The following is a 17,097-nucleotide window of genomic DNA, read 5'->3' as shown; positions in this document are numbered from 1 at the left end:
ATAAGTGATACCCAGTGTATTATAAAGTGAATAATAACAATCCTCTTTGTCTTGTATAGAACTTTTTCAGTCAGTCAAGCTTGCATTACAATTTCATGCATTATGAGTAAAGTGTCTTGCCTAACGACACAACAAAAGTATGTACTAGCAATCACTGCCCCAACATGACAAAAACCGACAACCATCCTCCATTGCCTTCTAAAAAAAAACTGCACACAGTGGTACCAATACAGCACTTTGTTCTTGAAAGAACTCCAAACTAGTGTCTTGTAAAGATATTTCAAAAATCTGCTGAAAATGTTAGAGGATTGTAAAAAACAAAAGAAAAGCTCATTAAAGTTAGTCTGACAGAGAGCTGATAAACATTTACACTAATTGGATTTTTAGCTAATTATATAGGCGATAAAAGACTGTTTCTGGAAAGTTGCTGACTGCTGATTAAATATTAATACCATTATTTCTCAAAGATGGAAACAAGGAGAGTCAGAGCGTCCAGCTCCTGATCAACAGTTAGCTCTTGTCAACCCTTACAGCAACAATGGAACAGTAACATGAGAATTCAACTGCTGAATATATTTTACTAACTTGTTTATAGCACTTCCCATTGCACTGTCTATCAAGTTACCAACTCCTAAGAGCAGATACAATAACGCCATCTAGTGTCTGCACAGCAGTAACTCAAGTTTAGGAACTCGTGCAGTGAGCATCTTTACGCTAAATTTCGCACCCAAAAATTCAGCTTGTTAGCCCTATATCATCTCAACAAATGCTACAAAAACAAGAGACTAAATATTACTCAACAGAAAATGCTTAGCATGAAAACCAGCTACTAATTTAGTGTTTAATCTCACATTTTTCTTTAATTACATGAATAAAATTGCAAACAGAAGTTTCAAATGACAAGTATGGCTCTTTTCTCAAGTTCTACATCACTGGAGACAGTAGGACAAAGAATCAAAGAATTCAACAACCATAGAGACTCAAAGTGAAACTAAAACCTTCAAATAAATATAGTATAAAACTAACTTCCACTTTCTAAATCAAGTGTACTGAAAGAGAAGTGAGCCCCTCTACACTTAAAAGATGGGAAATGAACACCAGGCAAATGTAGCACCCACATTAACCATTGAAAAGGAGAAAACGCAGTTCTTTTCTGTCACTGATACAAAAGTTAAGTCGCATAAGAAAACAAGTTTACAAAGTTTAATAGATGGCCTCCAGCCACCTAGTGGCTATAAATGAGAATGTTTTGCAACTATTACCAACAGAGAGCCTCCTGTCCACTGGTTTTAAAAATTGATGGTCAACTGAGATGCCACAAATGCATCTATCAAAGTTCATCAGTGGTATACATTCTGTAGCTCATCCTGTTTAACAGTCAGGAAAGTAGCAGTTACAGTTAAGGTGGAGGGAAATGGTCCAAAAGTGTCCTCAGTCACTGTCAAACTTTATTGAATTGACTGATGTGGAGATGGCACCGCCGCGGTAACTTCCCCTCTTCTTTTTAGTTTTTTCATGTCGAAACGATTTTCCTTTGGTGTACCTCAGGACATCATTCGCTTTTTGACCCCAGTCTCCATTGGCTCCATGCTGGAAGAAGTCAGAATTATGATTAAAATTAGCTAAAACATTTAGTACAAAAATGTATATATCTCAATAATTGTCTCCACTCACCTTTGCATCAAAAGAGTTGTCTGCTAAACGAGGATCCACTTCTATTTCATCGTCCTTTATTCTACGGAAAGGGACGTTGGAAGACTAATAACAAAATATTGGTTATTTTCTACATAAACTGTGTGTAGCAAGTAATCCATAATAATTACACTTATGTTATTTTATGCGCTCTGCATTGTGGAGGGCTGTATGTGTCAAAACAGTTAAAGAAGCATACGTACTTTTTTGTTGGCTTTTGGAAATGTCTGAGGTGTTGTCATTTTTGTCTTTTTGTTTTGGGGTGTTTTTATTTCAGTTTCCTCTTCCGCTGACTCGTCTTCATCCTTTTTCCTTTTGCTCTTGGTACCTGAATAAAGAGAAGGAGAGAGACCATGTTTAAGACCTGAAAACAAGCCAAAGATCAGATTATACTAGTTGCCTCACCGTTAGCTGTGGGTGTGGTGGGGGCTGTGGCTGATTTTTGTGCTGCCTCCTCTTCCTCTGAACTGTCTGAGGAGCTGCTGCTCTCTTTACTTTTAGCTGCAGGTGTCGCTATGGGCTTCACTGGTTTGCCATTGGTCACTGCAGACTTTGCAGGGGTCTTATTGGTCTCCTCATCTGAGCTGTCTGAGTCAGAGCTGCTCTCCTCAGCCTTCTTCACAGGAGCGGCCTTTTTACCAGGTGTAGGAGCAGCAGGAGCCTTCTTTGCTGGAGGTTTTGCCACTTCAGTTTCTGAGTCAGAGCTGTCGCTATCAGAGCTGCTCTCCTGAGCTTTGGCCGGAGTCACTTTAGCAGCAGGAGTGCCCTTCACAGCAGAAGTTACAGGTTTTGATTTGGCGGGCTCTTCATCCTCAGAGGATGAGTCTGAATCAGAACTACTCTCTGCTGCTTTTGCTGCAGCTTTAGCCACAGGTGTAGGTGCTTTAGCTGTGACTGCTTTAGCTGCAGGTGTAGAAGGTTTGGCCTTGGTGGGCTCTTCATCCTCAGAGGATGAGTCTGAATCAGAACTACTGTCAGATGTCTTTGTTGCTGCAGCTTTAGTCACAGGTTTAGCAGCTTTCGGTGTAACTGGTTTAGCTGCAGGTGTAGCCACTTTGGCCTTGGCTGGTTCTTCATCCTCAGAGGATGAGTCTGAGCCAGAACTACTCTCTGCTGCTTTTGCTGCAGCATTAGCTACAGGTGTAGCAGCTTTCGGTGTAGCCGTTTTAGCTGCAGGTGTAGCCACTTTGGCCTTGGCGGGTTCTTCATCCTCAGAGGATGAATCTGAATCAGAACTACTCTCTGCTGCTTTTGTTGCAGCTTTAGACACAGGTGTAGCAGATTTAGCCGCAGGTGTAGCAGCTTTAGCCGCAGGTGTAGCAGGTTTGGCCTTGATGGGCTCTTCATCCTCAGAGGATGAATCTGAATCAGAACTAGTGTCAGCCGTCTTTGTCGCTGACGCTTTAGCCACAGGTGTAGCTGCTTTAGGTGTAGCTGTTTTAGCAGCAGGTGTAGCCACTTTTGGGGTGACAGGCTTTGATTTAGTTGGCTTTTCATCCTCAGAAGAGTCAGAATCTGAGCTGCTTTCTTCAGCCTTTGATGTAGCTGCTGTCTTTGTTACTGCAGTGACAGGTTTTGTTGCCGATGTTGTAGGTTTAGGTGCAGGTTTAACTTTGGCTGGTGCTTCATCTTCAGAGGACGAATCAGAGTCTGAACTACTGTCCGCTGCCTTTGCTGGAGGTGTAGCCTTTGCGACAGGAATAGCTTTAGCGGGCTCCTCGTCCTCAGAGGAGTCAGTCTCTGAGCTGCTGTCTGCTACAGCAGGAGCAGCCTTAGCAGCAGGAGCAGCAGGTTTTGCTGCTGGAGTGGAGGCTTTAGATGCAGGTTTCTGACTGGCAGACTCCTCATCCTCAGAGGAAGACTCAGAGGATGAGCTGCTCTCCTCCTTCTTGGCAGGTGGTTTGGATACTACAGGTTTTGGTGGAACTGCAGCAACGGGCTTTGATGCCTCCTCATCAGAGCTGCTGTCAGATTCTGTAACAGAACAAATGACTGGAAACAATAGAAAAGGATACACTGCAATGCTACTTTAACCGTTCGCCTTACCAGAACTGGAGGACGCATCCTTTTTAGCCGGAGCAGCTTTAGCTGGAGTAGCTTTAGCCGGGGCAGGTTTAGCTGGAGTAGCTTTAGCCGGGGGGGCCATTGCTGCATTTTTTGGAGGCTCCTCCTCTTCCTCTGAACTTGACTCAGAGCTGCTATCTGCAGCAGGGGCCGGTTTGGCAGCTGGGGTGGTTGGTTTTGCAGCAGGTGTAGGTTTCACAGGCTTTTTTGCAGGTGTGGCTTGGGCTGCTGTTTTAGTTGCAGGGGGTTCATCCTCATCTGAACTTGAATCTGAGTTAAAATGATAAACAACATGAGGGGGAAGAAATGTGAAGCCCTACTGTTTATATATATGATTATGTGGGCTTTGAAAACAGTAAGGATAACTTCCAAGAAACAACAAACATCAGATTCTTACAGAGAAATAAGGCTAAAAGTGCAGATGATGTGAGTAATAATAAAATAACTTGAGGGAAACATGACAATACCTGAACTGTCTGAGCTGGATTCTTGCGTCTTTGCAGGTTTGGGGGCAGTGGCTGCATTTGTTGTAGGTTTAGCTTTGACAGAAAATATCAAATCAAACAATGTTCAACAGAATATTGTTTAAGATATCGACTTTGCCCTCACCAGCTACTTTCTTTTCATCTTCATCGCTGCTCTCATCACTGCTGTCAGAGTCCTCTTTCTGTGCCTTGTTTGCAGCAGGAGTAGGCTGAACTGAAGTGGGAGGTGGAACGGCACTGTACACACCTTCAAAACAAATGTTAGTTAACTCTAATCTACTTTTAAACATGAATAAAACTGTGTTTTTTGTTATATTGTAACTAACACATACCGGCTTTAGGCTTTTTGCTGGGAGGAACCTCATCTTCAGATGAAGACTCTTCACTGCTTGATTCTGCAGCAGCTGCAGCTGGAGCAGGTTTGACTGGAGCCTAATAATTAACAAATATGATTAAAAAACTAATTCAGAGTAAATGTATTCTAAACACGTGTATTCCAAATGACAAACCTTGGTTGGTTTGTCATCTTCTGAATCTGAGGAACTGTCCTCGCTGCTGCTCTCCTGCTTCTTCTGGGCAGCAGGTTTAGCAGCTACTGCTGCTGCTTTGGGGGTGACAGCAGCAACTTTAGTTTCTAGCAGAATTTCAATATTATTATACAAGATTATGAAATTTCCTAGTTACACATATATGCGAATAGTAGCAGCTAACTAAACTCACTTTGCACTGAGGTTTTAGCTGGCTCCTCCTCAGACTCCTCACTGCTCGAGCTTGTGTCCTTCTTTCTAGCATTAACAGCAGCTGGAGCCGGTGCAGGCTTTACAGGAGGGGTTTTAGCAGGGGTCTAAACCACAACAGCGCAGTTTTAAAATATGTTCCTCAACAATTATGCTTTGATTTAAAAAAAGCTTACTTTTGCAGGTGCCTCTTCCTCCTCAGAATCGCTAGAATCCTCACTGCTGCTGGGATCTGCTTTTGTTGAGGTTTTGACAGGTGCAGTCTTAACTGTGAACCAATATGGGCTTTTAATGCCTCAGATCATATAATGGTGGCTGAATAATAAATTATTCCTAAATATTACCAGCAGTTGGTGTTGCTTTAATTGTAGTTTTAGGAGCAGCCTCCTCTTCCTCACTGCTTGACTCGCTGGAGCTCTCAGTGCTGGGTTTGGCTTTCTTGGCAGAAGGGCCATTTACAGTCTCGCTTTGGTTCCCAGGTGCTTTTCGTTTTTTTGACTCCGGGGATCTTAACAGAAACGAATGAAATTACATTTCTGAGTAGAAATAATTAGTTAACTTATAAAAGGTGAATGTGCTGATGTTTAACTTACTTCACCCAGAAGGTGTAGATGTCTTCAAGACGTTCCTCATTTGGATCCTGAGCATTCTATGAAAATATCATCAAAATACATACTTTAACTGTAGTAATTGGTCTTCAATCGGATCAACACTATAGTCAATAAAACACATCTTTAAACAAATATTGTTTTTTACTTGATTAAGAACATGCAGAGAGAGCAAGTGTACCCCTGTGCCCGTCCACGTGCATGCATATCTGTACATTTAAGGCGCCTCGTGCGCAGGTCCTACATAACTTCAGGCACTCCGACCGCGGGCACAGAGTGTTCTTTCTGCATGGACTGTCACTTACGTACAGCGACGCACTTACCACCTTAGTCTGTTTCAGAAACTGCTGAGCCGCCTTAGTGAACTTGTTTTCCACTAAAAAGGAATAAACGCATTTATACAAATCGCTCGGTACTGACTTCTGCGACGCCATCTTCCCCACGCTTGTTCTGGAAGGACCGGAAGCAAAGAAAGGCGTGGTTTGCAAAAGACGCGTGCGCACATCGATTAAACTGAATTAAAAACGCATTAAAACACGCACAAGAGTTTTATTTCTATTTCTCGTTATATAACGACATACTATCCATACAATGTTTAATGTAAAGGTGTTTGTTGAAGTTTTACGATGTTTTTGCATGCTGGCACATGATTCATACGTCATCACCGTGCGTCCCCCCGCATGCCCTCTCGTCGTAGGAGAGTTGTTTATGAACGACTTTACCTGTCTTAATTAGCAATGGCAACTCATCATTGCTAAACTAAGCGTGTTTATAAACTGTATATTGTTTTTACACCAACGTCATGCCTCGTTACGAACTAGCGCTCATCCTGAAGGCGTTGAAGCGACCCGAAACCGCGGCTGTTGTGCGGCGGACCGTGGAGGCTCTGATGGACAGAGGCGCCGTGGTCCGAGATCTGGAGAATCTGGGAGAGAGACTGCTGCCTTATAAGATGTCTAAGCACAATCAGAAGCACGACAAGGGCACGTACTTTCTTGTGGATTTCTATGCTTCTCCCAACATCTTGAAGAGTCTAATGGATCATTTAAATCGAGATGTGGATGTGGTGAGGCCCTCTGTGCTGCTCAAGAAGGACGAAAAGGTTTCCAGTCAAAGCAGCTGTGGATTTTGACGTTAACGTGAGAGAAAAAAATATATATTTTTTGTGAACTTGAACAATTAAAATCTCATATCCAAGACATTTCAATTTGTTCCTGTAGGTGGCATGAATTGACTTGTTTTTAGAGGGGTGGGGTAAACTTAACAAATGTTTTTTACTTCCCTGTGTAAGATATTTCTATATGATGGTGCAATGGTGTCCCAACGTTTTGGCTGTAGTTTAGTAAATTCTACTTTTCTGACTGTTGTTTTTTTTTTTGCAGGTATTTCCATCTCCTTTATGGAAGATTGCTCTGGGATTGTCTATATTTTCCATTTTGTGGCACTAACTAATAAATTATTTCTACATACCACATTCCCAGTGCATTTTGTTTTCATTTGTACTGTAAATTTTTATGTTTCCAAATATGCTTATATTGAGCACGAAGTACCTTAGTTGCCCCAGATGCTCTGAACTTGACGGATAGAAATGTGACTGCTTATGGTCTCTTCAACTATCACCTATCACTCAGGCGTCATATAGGCAAAGTTGGTGTCTTGCCCAAGGATCGAAACACCAACCTTTTAACTGGTATCAAGGAATCAAGGGACAACAGTTTAACAATGATTGGATCTAGTGAGACCACTGTTAAGACAATACGTGTGTGTCCAAGCACTGGGCTTTATTGTGTTGGAATGAGCTAAACATTTTTAAAAAGGGGGAAACAAATTCACAAGAAGACACATGAAAATGTTTCTTAAATTTAAAATTAGAACACCATTAAATGTACTTTCAAAATATTACAATGATAGAGACTTCTTGTATTTGTTTCTCAGTTTGATTAAATACATATTAGCAGATTAAATACATATTAGCATATTTACTTTGAAATTCATTACCAATTTTATTTTTATTTTTTTTTTACTCTGCGTTATTGTAATATCATGTGATGTGTGAGCTACTGTGTCCAAGTCATTTCCCCTGTGGATCAATGAAGTCTAAGTCTAAGTCTTATCTAGTAAAATCAATAAAGAAGGAGTTTAGTCACTGAGGGGTGAAGTCTGAAATTCAAAGAATTACTTAAAAGTGCTCTCTTTGCATGTGGCAGATAAATGCAACAATATTCAGCGTACATTATTCATGCATGCATTTAAGCTTAATGTGAAAGGACATTACAAAACAGTTCAACAACATGTTCCATAGCCTCTTCAGTAACTTGAAGTCAAGCTATAAAATGCATTGTTCTTTGCCCCTATAACTGCCTATAAGTGTTAAGTGGTCGTTTTAGTGGTGTTTTGAAGGTTCTCCTGTTGTTGCTGGTGCTTGTCTGTCTGGTTGATCATAGCCGAGTCACAGTCACATGTCCTGGGTCAGCTGACTGAGACATGATAAAGGCCTGGAGCACAGTCTGCAGTGAAACACTCCCCTCTGAACCAAGCTGTTGTCTTTCCACTCAAACGGCGTAAACAGCGGAGTCATGCTGCTTCTAACTCTGCTCTTCGTGTCTTCAGGTAAATATCAGCATGTAGTTTACGCACCTCTGTGTTTTTTATTCTGTCAGTGAAATAATTTTGCCTTTACAGTAGTGCTGAGCTGACTGTACAACTAGGTGCGTTTCACAATAACAACGCGGAAGCAGATAACCTAGTTAAAAGATTATTTGTCGAAATTGCTTGACTTGTGATACCATTAATTGAGAGGTAGCATTACAGTTCAGACTACAGTTTATTTAATTTCGATTTGTACATACATTATCTTTTAATCACATTTGCACATTCTGTCCTGTGTGTTGTGTTGTTATGTCTGTGTTAGCTACCAAATGCTATGGCTAAAGCTAATGCTAACGATAAACATATGGGCTACAAGTAATCAAAACTATTTATAATTCAGTTTGGAGGGGGGGAAAAAATTACGTTTTGTAACCTGAAACCTTTTCATGTTATGATGTTATTTCTTTCTCCCTCTGTCTTTCTCTCTAGTTGGTTAAATACAATACAAGCATGAATCTATCAGAATAACAGTACAAGGCATTCATCTTCTGCTAGCTAATGTTAACTAAATGGACCAGTTTATTAAATGCTGTCCTTTCGCAACCTTATCAACTTTATCACCAGTGGTTCTAATATGTCAACTTGTTGTTTTAGTTCCGCATTTGCTCTATTTAAAGATTAAAAGTGATTTCATTTCTGTGTTTTACTTCTGTACTAATCATGAGATGAACAATTACTTGTTCCATTTTGTCTTTTATAAACCTCTGCAAACTTTTAACTCTGTGCTTTTTCTTTTCAATTTCATTTTAACCCCTTTTTTCACTTCAGTTCCGTATTGTTCACATGACTGCACTTGTCACCTTTCACTTCATTTTTTATGGAAGGCAATCTTTCCCCATGACTTTTTTTTGTCAAAGTGTGTAGCTCTACTGTCTGTTTTGTTACATTGCTTAGTAAAATTATTGAAAAGGAGGGTTTGCACAATAAGAGCCACACGCTGTAAAGCTTTAACTACAGTTCACTAACATTATAGCCTGTGCTGAGGATGGCTTGTTGTGTTATCATGTGACTGTGTTGTAACTCCATTGGAATGAATTGTAATGACGTTTCACTCCACTCTTTTAATATGAGTGGCTGAGTATTGTTTGTCAAGCATGACCTTAACTTCCTCCTATAGGGTTTTATCTAAAAGTATTTGTAGAATATCAGCAGGCTTTAAGTTTTCCTGAATTCCTACGTTTATGGAGCTAAATGCTAGATAAGTCTTTACTTCAACATGAGAGTGCACAATATGTCTAAAAATAAATATCAGATGTTTTTAGATTTGTATCATTATTAATGTAAAAGTTAATGTCTTTCATATTGCCATGAAGGGGTAACTAAAGACATCTGCTACTTGATGTTCCCATCTGAACCGCTTTCAAGAAAAAAGACATTCTGAATCACAATATGATTTATTTTAAAATTTTATATTGTCACAGGAAATGAGTCACGGTTATTTTATTTTTTTTCTTAACCACCGTATCACCCAGCTCTTTTTCAAAACACACAATTAAATGTTATTACCCACTTTCACTAAAATATGTCTTATGTCTTTTGTACACTTATTGTGTAAGTGCAACACAGCAACACTATGCTCAAATTATCAGACGTTTTATTGTATTAAGAATAAACAAATATATTTGAGAGACGACAAGTTGTAGCAGCATTAGCATTAACCATTTGTGGAAAGTCTCTTATCAGATTTCCTCTGGTATCAGGTAGTTTGAAATAGTCATGAGACTTTCAAGACAAGAATGTTTGCTATTAGTTTGTTCTCGTACTTTGTTTGTGAATGAGAGTTCATCAGGTATACCTTGTCTGTTTACAGCTGTTGCCAGCCCTCTGTTGGGAACAGAGCAGTGCGCCCGTGGCCCCCCCTACTGGTGTCAGAATGTAAAGACTGCCTCTCTCTGTGGAGCTGTGCCTCATTGTCAACAGAACATATGGAATAAACCCCAGCTGGTATGTGACTAATTTGTTATTTTTCCATTTTGTTTTTGTATTTGCTCACTTAATCTTGTGATACTTAACTGCACCTGATTGGCCTAGATAAAGCATGAAGCAAGAATTGATTCATTAGTAAAAAAGAAAAATGTTCATTAAGAATTACTCAGGTTTACTAACTACTCAGTTAATTAATACTCAAACCCTAGTTCCAAACCCCTCAATACACTACATTTTTATTAGCCTTAATGCTTAATCCTGCTCTTACAGAAAACTGTACCATGTGACCTGTGCAAAGAAGTCATCATTGTGGTTGAGCAGATTTTGAAGGATAATGCCACAAAGGTAAAAAAAAAAAAAAAAAAAAATGCTTATTTTTGTTATGTGATCAAAGTATGAAATTGACACACCTGTTTTTTTTCTATGTAAAGACTGATATTCTTGGATACCTGGAGAAAGCCTGCCAGCTCATCCCAGACGAGGGCTTGACGGCTGAGTGCAAAGAGATGGTGGACAGCTACTACCCCATCCTGATTGATATCATTACTGGAGAACTGGTAAGCACAAAACACCCACAAGTTTCTAATTACTTCAGCATAATATAATTTCATCAATATACAATAGTAGGGGAAAAGTTGACTAAAATATTAGACTATTGGAATAAACTAGTCTAGATTTTGACTTGACTGAAGGCAGTGATCGTGGCCTGTATTCAAACTTGAGGAAAAACCTTTCCAAAAAATAAAAATGAAAGATTCCCTTTTCAACCAAAACTTGTCTTTTAATTAATAAGTGCTTAACTGCTACTGTACCGTAAATCTAGATTTAAAAAATAAAATAAATGTAGCTTGCTTGTTGTGCATCATCTTGAAACTATTTACAATAGTAATTTAGTCTTCTGCCAGTCTGCTCAGTATGTAAAAGAGAAGTGACACTGTGCAAAGTGCAGCAGCTGAATAAGAGCTATTGATGCAGAAGTGAGCCCTGGTAAAGGGAACAAAGTACCTTCTGTGTAATTAAACCCCGTGACTGAGCACATTTACATTGCCTCACAAGTTTATTTTCTGTCATTATTAAAGGGGATTGTTCAACTGAGCTGATTTGTCTTGTATTTACTTATCACATTTGTTCCCATTCCCCAAAAACATCCCTCACTCAGGGTTCAGTTTTTTCCCCCAGTAAGTTCAGTACAATGACTAATGAGCGTTAGGGGCAACCGAGTAAATAAATCGGGCTGGCAGGGGTGTGTGACATTGACAAGAATTGACATCATAATCAGATTATATGCACACAATCTTTTTTAAAATGCATCTGCAAATGTCTTGTTGAGATTAAAGTATTGCATAAATGTGAATTTACTGTAAATAACTGTATCGCTTATAAGAGATTACTGTTACATCAAAGTTTAAAATTTTTGCAGCTTCTCAATAGTTTTCTCTTTTCCTCAGTATTTTCTATTCTAAATGTAGCATTAATACTCTTGGACAATGTTTTGTTTTTGATAACTTGTTCTGTTGCTATAGTCTGATCCTGGTGTGGTGTGTGGAGCAATGGGACTGTGCCGCTCTGAGGAGGCTGCTCTGGCCCAAATGAAGCCCAAAGAACAGCTCCAGTCCAACGAAATCCCCAAAGTAGATCTGTCCCAAGCTGCAAGCCCATTCCTCGTCAATGTACCCCAGCTCCTCTACCCCCAGGAGAGCCCCAAAGAGGAAACGCCCAAACGGGTACAAAACATGATAAAATAAATGAAATTCTTTAATATGCTGTGGTTAGTATATCATTATGAACTATATTCCCTTCTTTTCTACAGGATAATGACGCTGTATGTGACGATTGCGTCAAGTTCATTACAGACGCTCAAGCACAAATCAAAAGCAACAGCACATATGTCAACAACGTGATTGCCAAAATTGAGGGGCAGTGTGACTTGTTGGGACCTGGACTGTCTGATCTGGTGAGCTCTTTAACACAAGTTTACAAGAATCAGAAAAATTGTTCATTCCAAGTCAGTGAACAAAATTTACTAACTAGGAATGTGCTTTGGTAATATGGCACAACATAACATGATGAATAACAACAGTAAAATATTAAGTATGGAAAAAATTAAAAGACATGCATAGAATATCTGCAATTTTTTAATTTTACTTTTTTCCTTATTGCAGTGTAAGCAGTACGTTAGCCAGTACGCACCTCTTGTTGTTGAGCAGTTTGTGGCGATGGTAAGTCCTCTATTCCACTGTCATCTTTTGTCACATCTGAATTTGTTTTAATTTGTTCTAAAGCTTTGATGCTATGGCTGTTGATCACAACTCAGTTTTTTAAATTAAACTCTAATGCTAATTAAAATTTAAGTTACTGGCTTGTGACCAATTGAGTTGTTCCCACAGTTTAACGCCCCTTTTCACCTGTTTTCTTCCACTCCTCTCTTCCTCTTTCATGTTTCTTGCTCTGTTTTCCCCTGCTCTGGGTTGTGTTTGCGCCCCCTCCCTCAAAGGAAAAGGTAGGTCTGTGTGTTTTAAACCTGTAGCTTCCTCTAACTTCCTGCTTCTTGTGCTCGTCACTCGTGGTGTTACTTATCCAAGCGTAGACATGCATGTTAATGATGCAACTGAAGTAAGCGCTTCACCCCAGTTGTTGTTGTTGTTACTACTACTACTACTACTACTACTACCTCCCACGTCCCACTACCAAACCACAACCCATATCTGTATGTCTATTACACTTACCAAATATTGTTTTCATGTCTGAATATGTACTCATTGTGTAAGTTGGCGCATGTTAAAATGCTTGTCTAGTAAGAGCTAGAGCTTTGAACAAAAGGGCTGATTCTAAGCTAATAGTCAGCAGCCTGTTGCATGGGTGGCTATGTAGTGAAACTGTATGTCAATTGTATTTTGTGCAAATGATATCTTGTGCAGAAAGTTAGGTCTTTTTTAATCCTGTTCTTTTCTCTTTTTTTTCTTTAGGATCCAAAAGAAATCTGTTGCGATGTTGGTTTCTGTCCTTCCATGAAGAAGTCTGTCCCAATGGTGAGTCTTCTGCCTGCCAAGACCAAACCTGCTGCTAAAAGTATCCCGGCTTTCAGCATGTTCCCTGCCACAAAAGTAGAGGACAAAAAGGTGAGCTCTTAAATGGTATTTTTTCAGTGGGATCAATTTTATATTTAAACAAAAATGTGTTTCAGCGTATGATCAGAGTGGGTGATTCCCCTTCATGTGCCATTTGTGAATTTGTGATGAAGCAGCTGGAGTCGATGTTGGAAGACCAGACAACAGAGGTAGGATATATACATTTCATTCAAATTTGAGGTCCACCTTGTATTTTTTTTCATTTTTTCCTCTAGTACAAAATAATAATTCGGTGAAAGCAATTTGGTTTTAGTTACTGTTAACTTGCGCTCACACAATTATGCACTTATAGTTGTATTGCTCAATAGCAGTATTATTTATTTTAGAAGCTGACATTTTGCCACCAACCAACAGCTTGTATAGGGCTTGTGTTGGTGACTGACTCTCTGTCACTGTGGTGGTGACGGGCACAAGCCATAGACTCGTACTAACTGATGTAGAGACATTCAGGAATTTTTGTTTTTGCTTCAGGAGGAGGTGATTCAGGCTGTGGAGAAGGTGTGCACGCTTCTGCCCTCCACTCTGACCGCACAGTGCAAGGACATGATTGAGACTTACGGCCAGGCCATTATTGAACTCCTGGTGCAGCAGGCAGACCCCAAAACTGTCTGTAGCGTCCTGGGACTCTGCTCTGGCTACAGCGGCAAATATATCGGTATGTTTCTCACTACCAATATTTATTTAAGTGTTAAAAGTGTGTGATGAAAAGGTCCCAATTATTGATGCCATGAGTAAAAATATTCTTGACTCTCAAAAGTGCCTGTCTTTTTTTTTTTTTTTTTTTTTTTTTTTTTTGGAATTGCATTCTCAAGTTCATTTTGTCTTTTTGATATGAGTTGGATGTTGACTTAACATAGTTTTATTAAGTGCTAGATGATACTAAAAAAAAAAAAATCAAGATTTTGGCTTTAAATATACATCTGAAGTATATAAACTTGACATTTTGGTGCACTGAATGGCAATGATTAAATTACTCACTGGCAAAGTATTGGGCTGTGATGATGCAGTCATTTCCAGTGGTAAATGTTCAACTTAGATCTTTTTGATCAAGACGTCCACATCCTAGTTTTCACAAATAGTGTTCTATTCTTCTCCTTTTAGCTGCCCTTGATCAGACCCGTTTCAAGGCTGGTGGATACTGCGACGTGTGCAAACTGGCAGTGAACTATATTGATGGCATTTTGGAGCAGAATGCCACTGAGGCACAGATTGAGGAGGCTGTGAAGAAGGCTTGCAATTTCCTGCCTGCTTCTTTACAGCCTGAGGTTAGTCTCACTTGAATCAGTTCAAACTACCACACTTTGCTTGTTCAGTTTTGTAACTTGAAACCCCCTCAACAGTGTAATCAGCTGGTTGAGCAGTATGAGCCAGTGCTTGTCGAACTCCTGCTTCAAATGATGGACCCTGACTTTGTATGCATGGTAAGTCAACAGTTTTTCCCCTTTTTTAAAGACTGGTTTATGGTCCAGTGTCAAGTTGGGAGGATATGCTGCTGCATAATTCCATGACTCATCTGGTAACCAATCCTGACAGCCAAACTGTCTAAAACTGATGAAATTAAGCACAGAATGAACAGCATGTCTACATGCAAGCCATATGTTTACTATAAATGAATGAATACAAATGAAATTGTTTGGACGCCAGCATTTAACAGTTACATGCACTTTTAACAGAAAGTGGGAGCCTGCCCTGAAGCTGTGAAGAGACTGCTGGGGACAGAGCAGTGCAGCTGGGGACCCAAATTCTGGTGCCAGAGCATGGAGACAGCTACTCGCTGCAATGTAAGATGTCATGACATTTATGTTTTAATTTCAGAAGAAAATAAGAGAAATTTTAAAGTAACACTTTATGGTAACAAAGCATTTTTTAAAATTATCTGTAGTGAAACATTTTATGATGGATGTAAATCTACTCAAAATAATTCATTATCTTATTACATCATTGAAAATATTAGTTATACCAGTGCATGTTAAAGGTGCACTTTGCTACACTTTTGGTAGAATGTCTGCCACCTGCTTCTCTCCAGGGAAATATTCCCTCAAATATTCCACAATATTGCATTGCACCACAGCGCCAAGTTGCATGTCAGATCTGTGGAGGAGTGAGCCCACTCACAGAAAAATGCAAGTTTTAAAGTCCATAAAACCCATGTTGAGTAAATGCAAGATGACATTTAATGTCATACTGGGGCATTCCAGATAAAAATCATATCTCCATGAAGATGAGCAGGTGGCAGACTCTCCACCAGTAAAGTTGCACAGTGCACCTTTTAAGGGGTACTTACTATAAACATGTGATCATTATCAAATGTGATCAAATATTGTGTAAAAACTTTTGTGTCTTTCTTTCAGGCTGTGGAGCACTGCAGACGTCATGTGTGGTAGATGAAGTTGCCAAAAACTGACCTATATGTTGGGAACTGAGGAAAAATTACTGTAGCTGCTTTCCCCTTTTAATTTTGTCCTTTTATTACAGACACATTAACATGTAAATTAACGTGGGATATTTTTAATGTCTTGTCATGGAAAGGGACTGGATGTGTTTCCAGACTGGGAGATTTGAACGCTGTGATTGTGAAACCTGAGGCCAAATGCTTTGTTCAGCTAAAATGTTCTGCCGTGGTAACAAAAATTCACTGGATTTTTGATGTTTCATTTTCCATTATAATTTGCAAAATCTTTTTGAGTGTGTGTGTGTATATAAAGACATAAATTTAGATTTACTTGTTTTACTTTGTGACAGAGCACCACATGTTGATTTTTGAAGATTACAATTGTATTTTTGGCAACATGGACTGTTCAGAAATTCTTATGTTCAGCGTATAATGAAAGGCATTATGGTGACATTTATAGGATTTCCTGTTTGTCAAAGGGTATGTGAAAATTTGTCATCTCACATTGTTTGCACTGTTTTATAACCTTTAGTCGGATTGAAACCATTTTTTTTCTCCAAATCCTAATCATCTGTTTTTCAGCTGGTACATTTTAACAATAAAGTGATCCAAATTTAAATAGTGTTTTACTGTTTTGTCACTTTCAGTCTTTATTTACAGTCAAGTAGCAATTTAGATTATTGATACTTTGAAGCAGATGACATCAACATTCCTGGGGGTGTGAAGCTAATTGAAAGCACTACTTTGTTAGAAGCTCTGTTACTCAAATTAGATATAATCTGATCTTAATTTTAACACAATCTGACTAGAAAGTAGACTTTGGTGGAACTACATCAGGTGAGTTGATTTGTGCTGTTAAACAAATCCCTCTCAAAAAAAAACATTACAGTTACAGCACTGGCCAACATTGTTTCAGTTTGTCACCTTTTATTTTGAAAATCAAACACCTAAACAGAACCATGAAAATTGTATTAATCAGATTACTGAAAATGTGTTGTTTAAATAAATTTAGCGTTTTGGAGATTTCAGACTATATTATTAATTATCTGAGTTTGCTAATGTGGGCTTTGTGTCACTATAGTAGCGTTTTGAACATTCCACCAATAGAGATGCACGTTGAACACGCCAAACGTGATGTCACTGCAAATAAAATAGAGAAAAAAGAAACTGAATTTGAATGGGGTATATTGTGTACAAATTACCAGCATTTATTTATTTTTTTGTTTTTTTAGAAGGGTTATTTCAGACGTGGCAACTGATAAAAAATATGCTGTAACTGCCAGATCACATTTAATACTTAATTTTGTCAGATTTTGAAAGCTAGAATTTAACCCATCTTGCCTCCCATGTCAGTATACACTGGTGTATAAATGAGTAACTGTGACAACTGATGGACATTTGGTCAAGGCTACAACC

The 17,097-nt window shown here is 39.1% G+C and overlaps 3 protein-coding genes across 6 annotated transcripts; 2 read left to right on the top strand and 1 right to left on the bottom strand.

The window, feature by feature from the left end:
- Positions 1–827: 827 nt before the first annotated feature.
- nolc1 (nucleolar and coiled-body phosphoprotein 1) lies at positions 828–6,067 on the bottom strand. 4 transcript variants are annotated; one of them, XM_055162674.1, is made up of 14 exons: positions 5,910–6,067; positions 5,572–5,627; positions 5,323–5,486; positions 5,155–5,246; positions 4,962–5,085; positions 4,751–4,875; positions 4,574–4,673; positions 4,366–4,488; positions 4,224–4,295; positions 3,739–4,026; positions 2,098–3,666; positions 1,896–2,020; positions 1,675–1,758; positions 828–1,590 (listed from the first exon to the last, which is right to left on the bottom strand). In XM_055162674.1, exons 1-14 carry the CDS (start codon positions 6,018–6,020, stop codon positions 1,432–1,434), a joined length of 3,192 nt encoding a protein of 1,063 aa, XP_055018649.1. In that variant the 5' UTR covers positions 6,021–6,067; the 3' UTR covers positions 828–1,431. The 4 variants fall into 4 exon arrangements, with proteins under 4 accessions (XP_055018649.1, XP_055018650.1, XP_055018651.1 ...); XM_055162675.1 differs by having other exon boundaries at positions 4,751–4,845; XM_055162676.1 differs by having other exon boundaries at positions 4,751–4,842.
- A 95-nt stretch (positions 6,068–6,162) lies between these two features.
- Positions 6,163–7,060, top strand: mrps6 (mitochondrial ribosomal protein S6). The gene is made up of 2 exons (XM_055162678.1): positions 6,163–6,725; positions 6,969–7,060. The coding sequence occupies exon 1, from the start codon at positions 6,389–6,391 to the stop codon at positions 6,716–6,718; it is 330 nt and encodes a 109-aa protein (XP_055018653.1). The 5' UTR covers positions 6,163–6,388; the 3' UTR covers positions 6,719–6,725; positions 6,969–7,060.
- A 978-nt stretch (positions 7,061–8,038) lies between these two features.
- Positions 8,039–16,300, top strand: psap (prosaposin). Its single transcript, XM_020921050.2, has 14 exons — positions 8,039–8,196; positions 10,046–10,179; positions 10,432–10,506; positions 10,593–10,718; positions 11,685–11,885; positions 11,972–12,115; positions 12,324–12,380; positions 13,128–13,280; positions 13,346–13,438; positions 13,761–13,944; positions 14,391–14,554; positions 14,630–14,710; positions 14,963–15,070; positions 15,641–16,300. The coding sequence occupies exons 1-14, from the start codon at positions 8,163–8,165 to the stop codon at positions 15,671–15,673; spliced, it is 1,587 nt and encodes a 528-aa protein (XP_020776709.1). The 5' UTR covers positions 8,039–8,162; the 3' UTR covers positions 15,674–16,300.
- Positions 16,301–17,097: the final 797 nt, after the last annotated feature.

This window comes from Boleophthalmus pectinirostris, unplaced genomic scaffold, assembly GCF_026225935.1.
Source record: "Boleophthalmus pectinirostris isolate CB_2022bp ecotype Guang Dong unplaced genomic scaffold, ASM2622593v1 HiC_scaffold_5, whole genome shotgun sequence".
NCBI classification, from domain to species: domain Eukaryota; kingdom Metazoa; phylum Chordata; class Actinopteri; order Gobiiformes; family Gobiidae; genus Boleophthalmus; species Boleophthalmus pectinirostris.
Note: the sequence above shows the minus strand (reverse complement) of the source record. Positions and strands in the feature narration are given on the sequence as shown.

What these genes read in the sequence shown, in the direction of transcription:
- mrps6 (XM_055162678.1), top strand. Translation starts at nt 6,389, where the DNA reads ATGCCTCGTTACGAACTAGCGCTCATCCTGAAGGCGTTGAAGCGACCC.
- psap (XM_020921050.2), top strand. Translation starts at nt 8,163, where the DNA reads ATGCTGCTTCTAACTCTGCTCTTCGTGTCTTCAG. An exon ending in AAGAGGAAACGCCCAAACGG is followed by an intron (nt 11,886 to 11,971) that starts GTACAAAACATG and finishes TCTTTTCTACAG; the next exon opens with GATAATGACGCTGTATGTGA. An exon ending in CTGCTTCTTTACAGCCTGAG is followed by an intron (nt 14,555 to 14,629) that starts GTTAGTCTCACT and finishes CCCCCTCAACAG; the next exon opens with TGTAATCAGCTGGTTGAGCA.
- nolc1 (XM_055162674.1), bottom strand. Translation starts at nt 6,020, where the DNA reads ATGGCGTCGCAGAAGTCAGTACCGAGCGATTTGTATAAATGCGTTTAT. An exon ending in ATCTACACCTTCTGGGTGAA is followed by an intron (nt 5,487 to 5,571) that starts GTAAGTTAAACA and finishes GTTTCTGTTAAG; the next exon opens with ATCCCCGGAGTCAAAAAAAC. An exon ending in CACCACACCCACAGCTAACG is followed by an intron (nt 2,021 to 2,097) that starts GTGAGGCAACTA and finishes CTCTTTATTCAG; the next exon opens with GTACCAAGAGCAAAAGGAAA.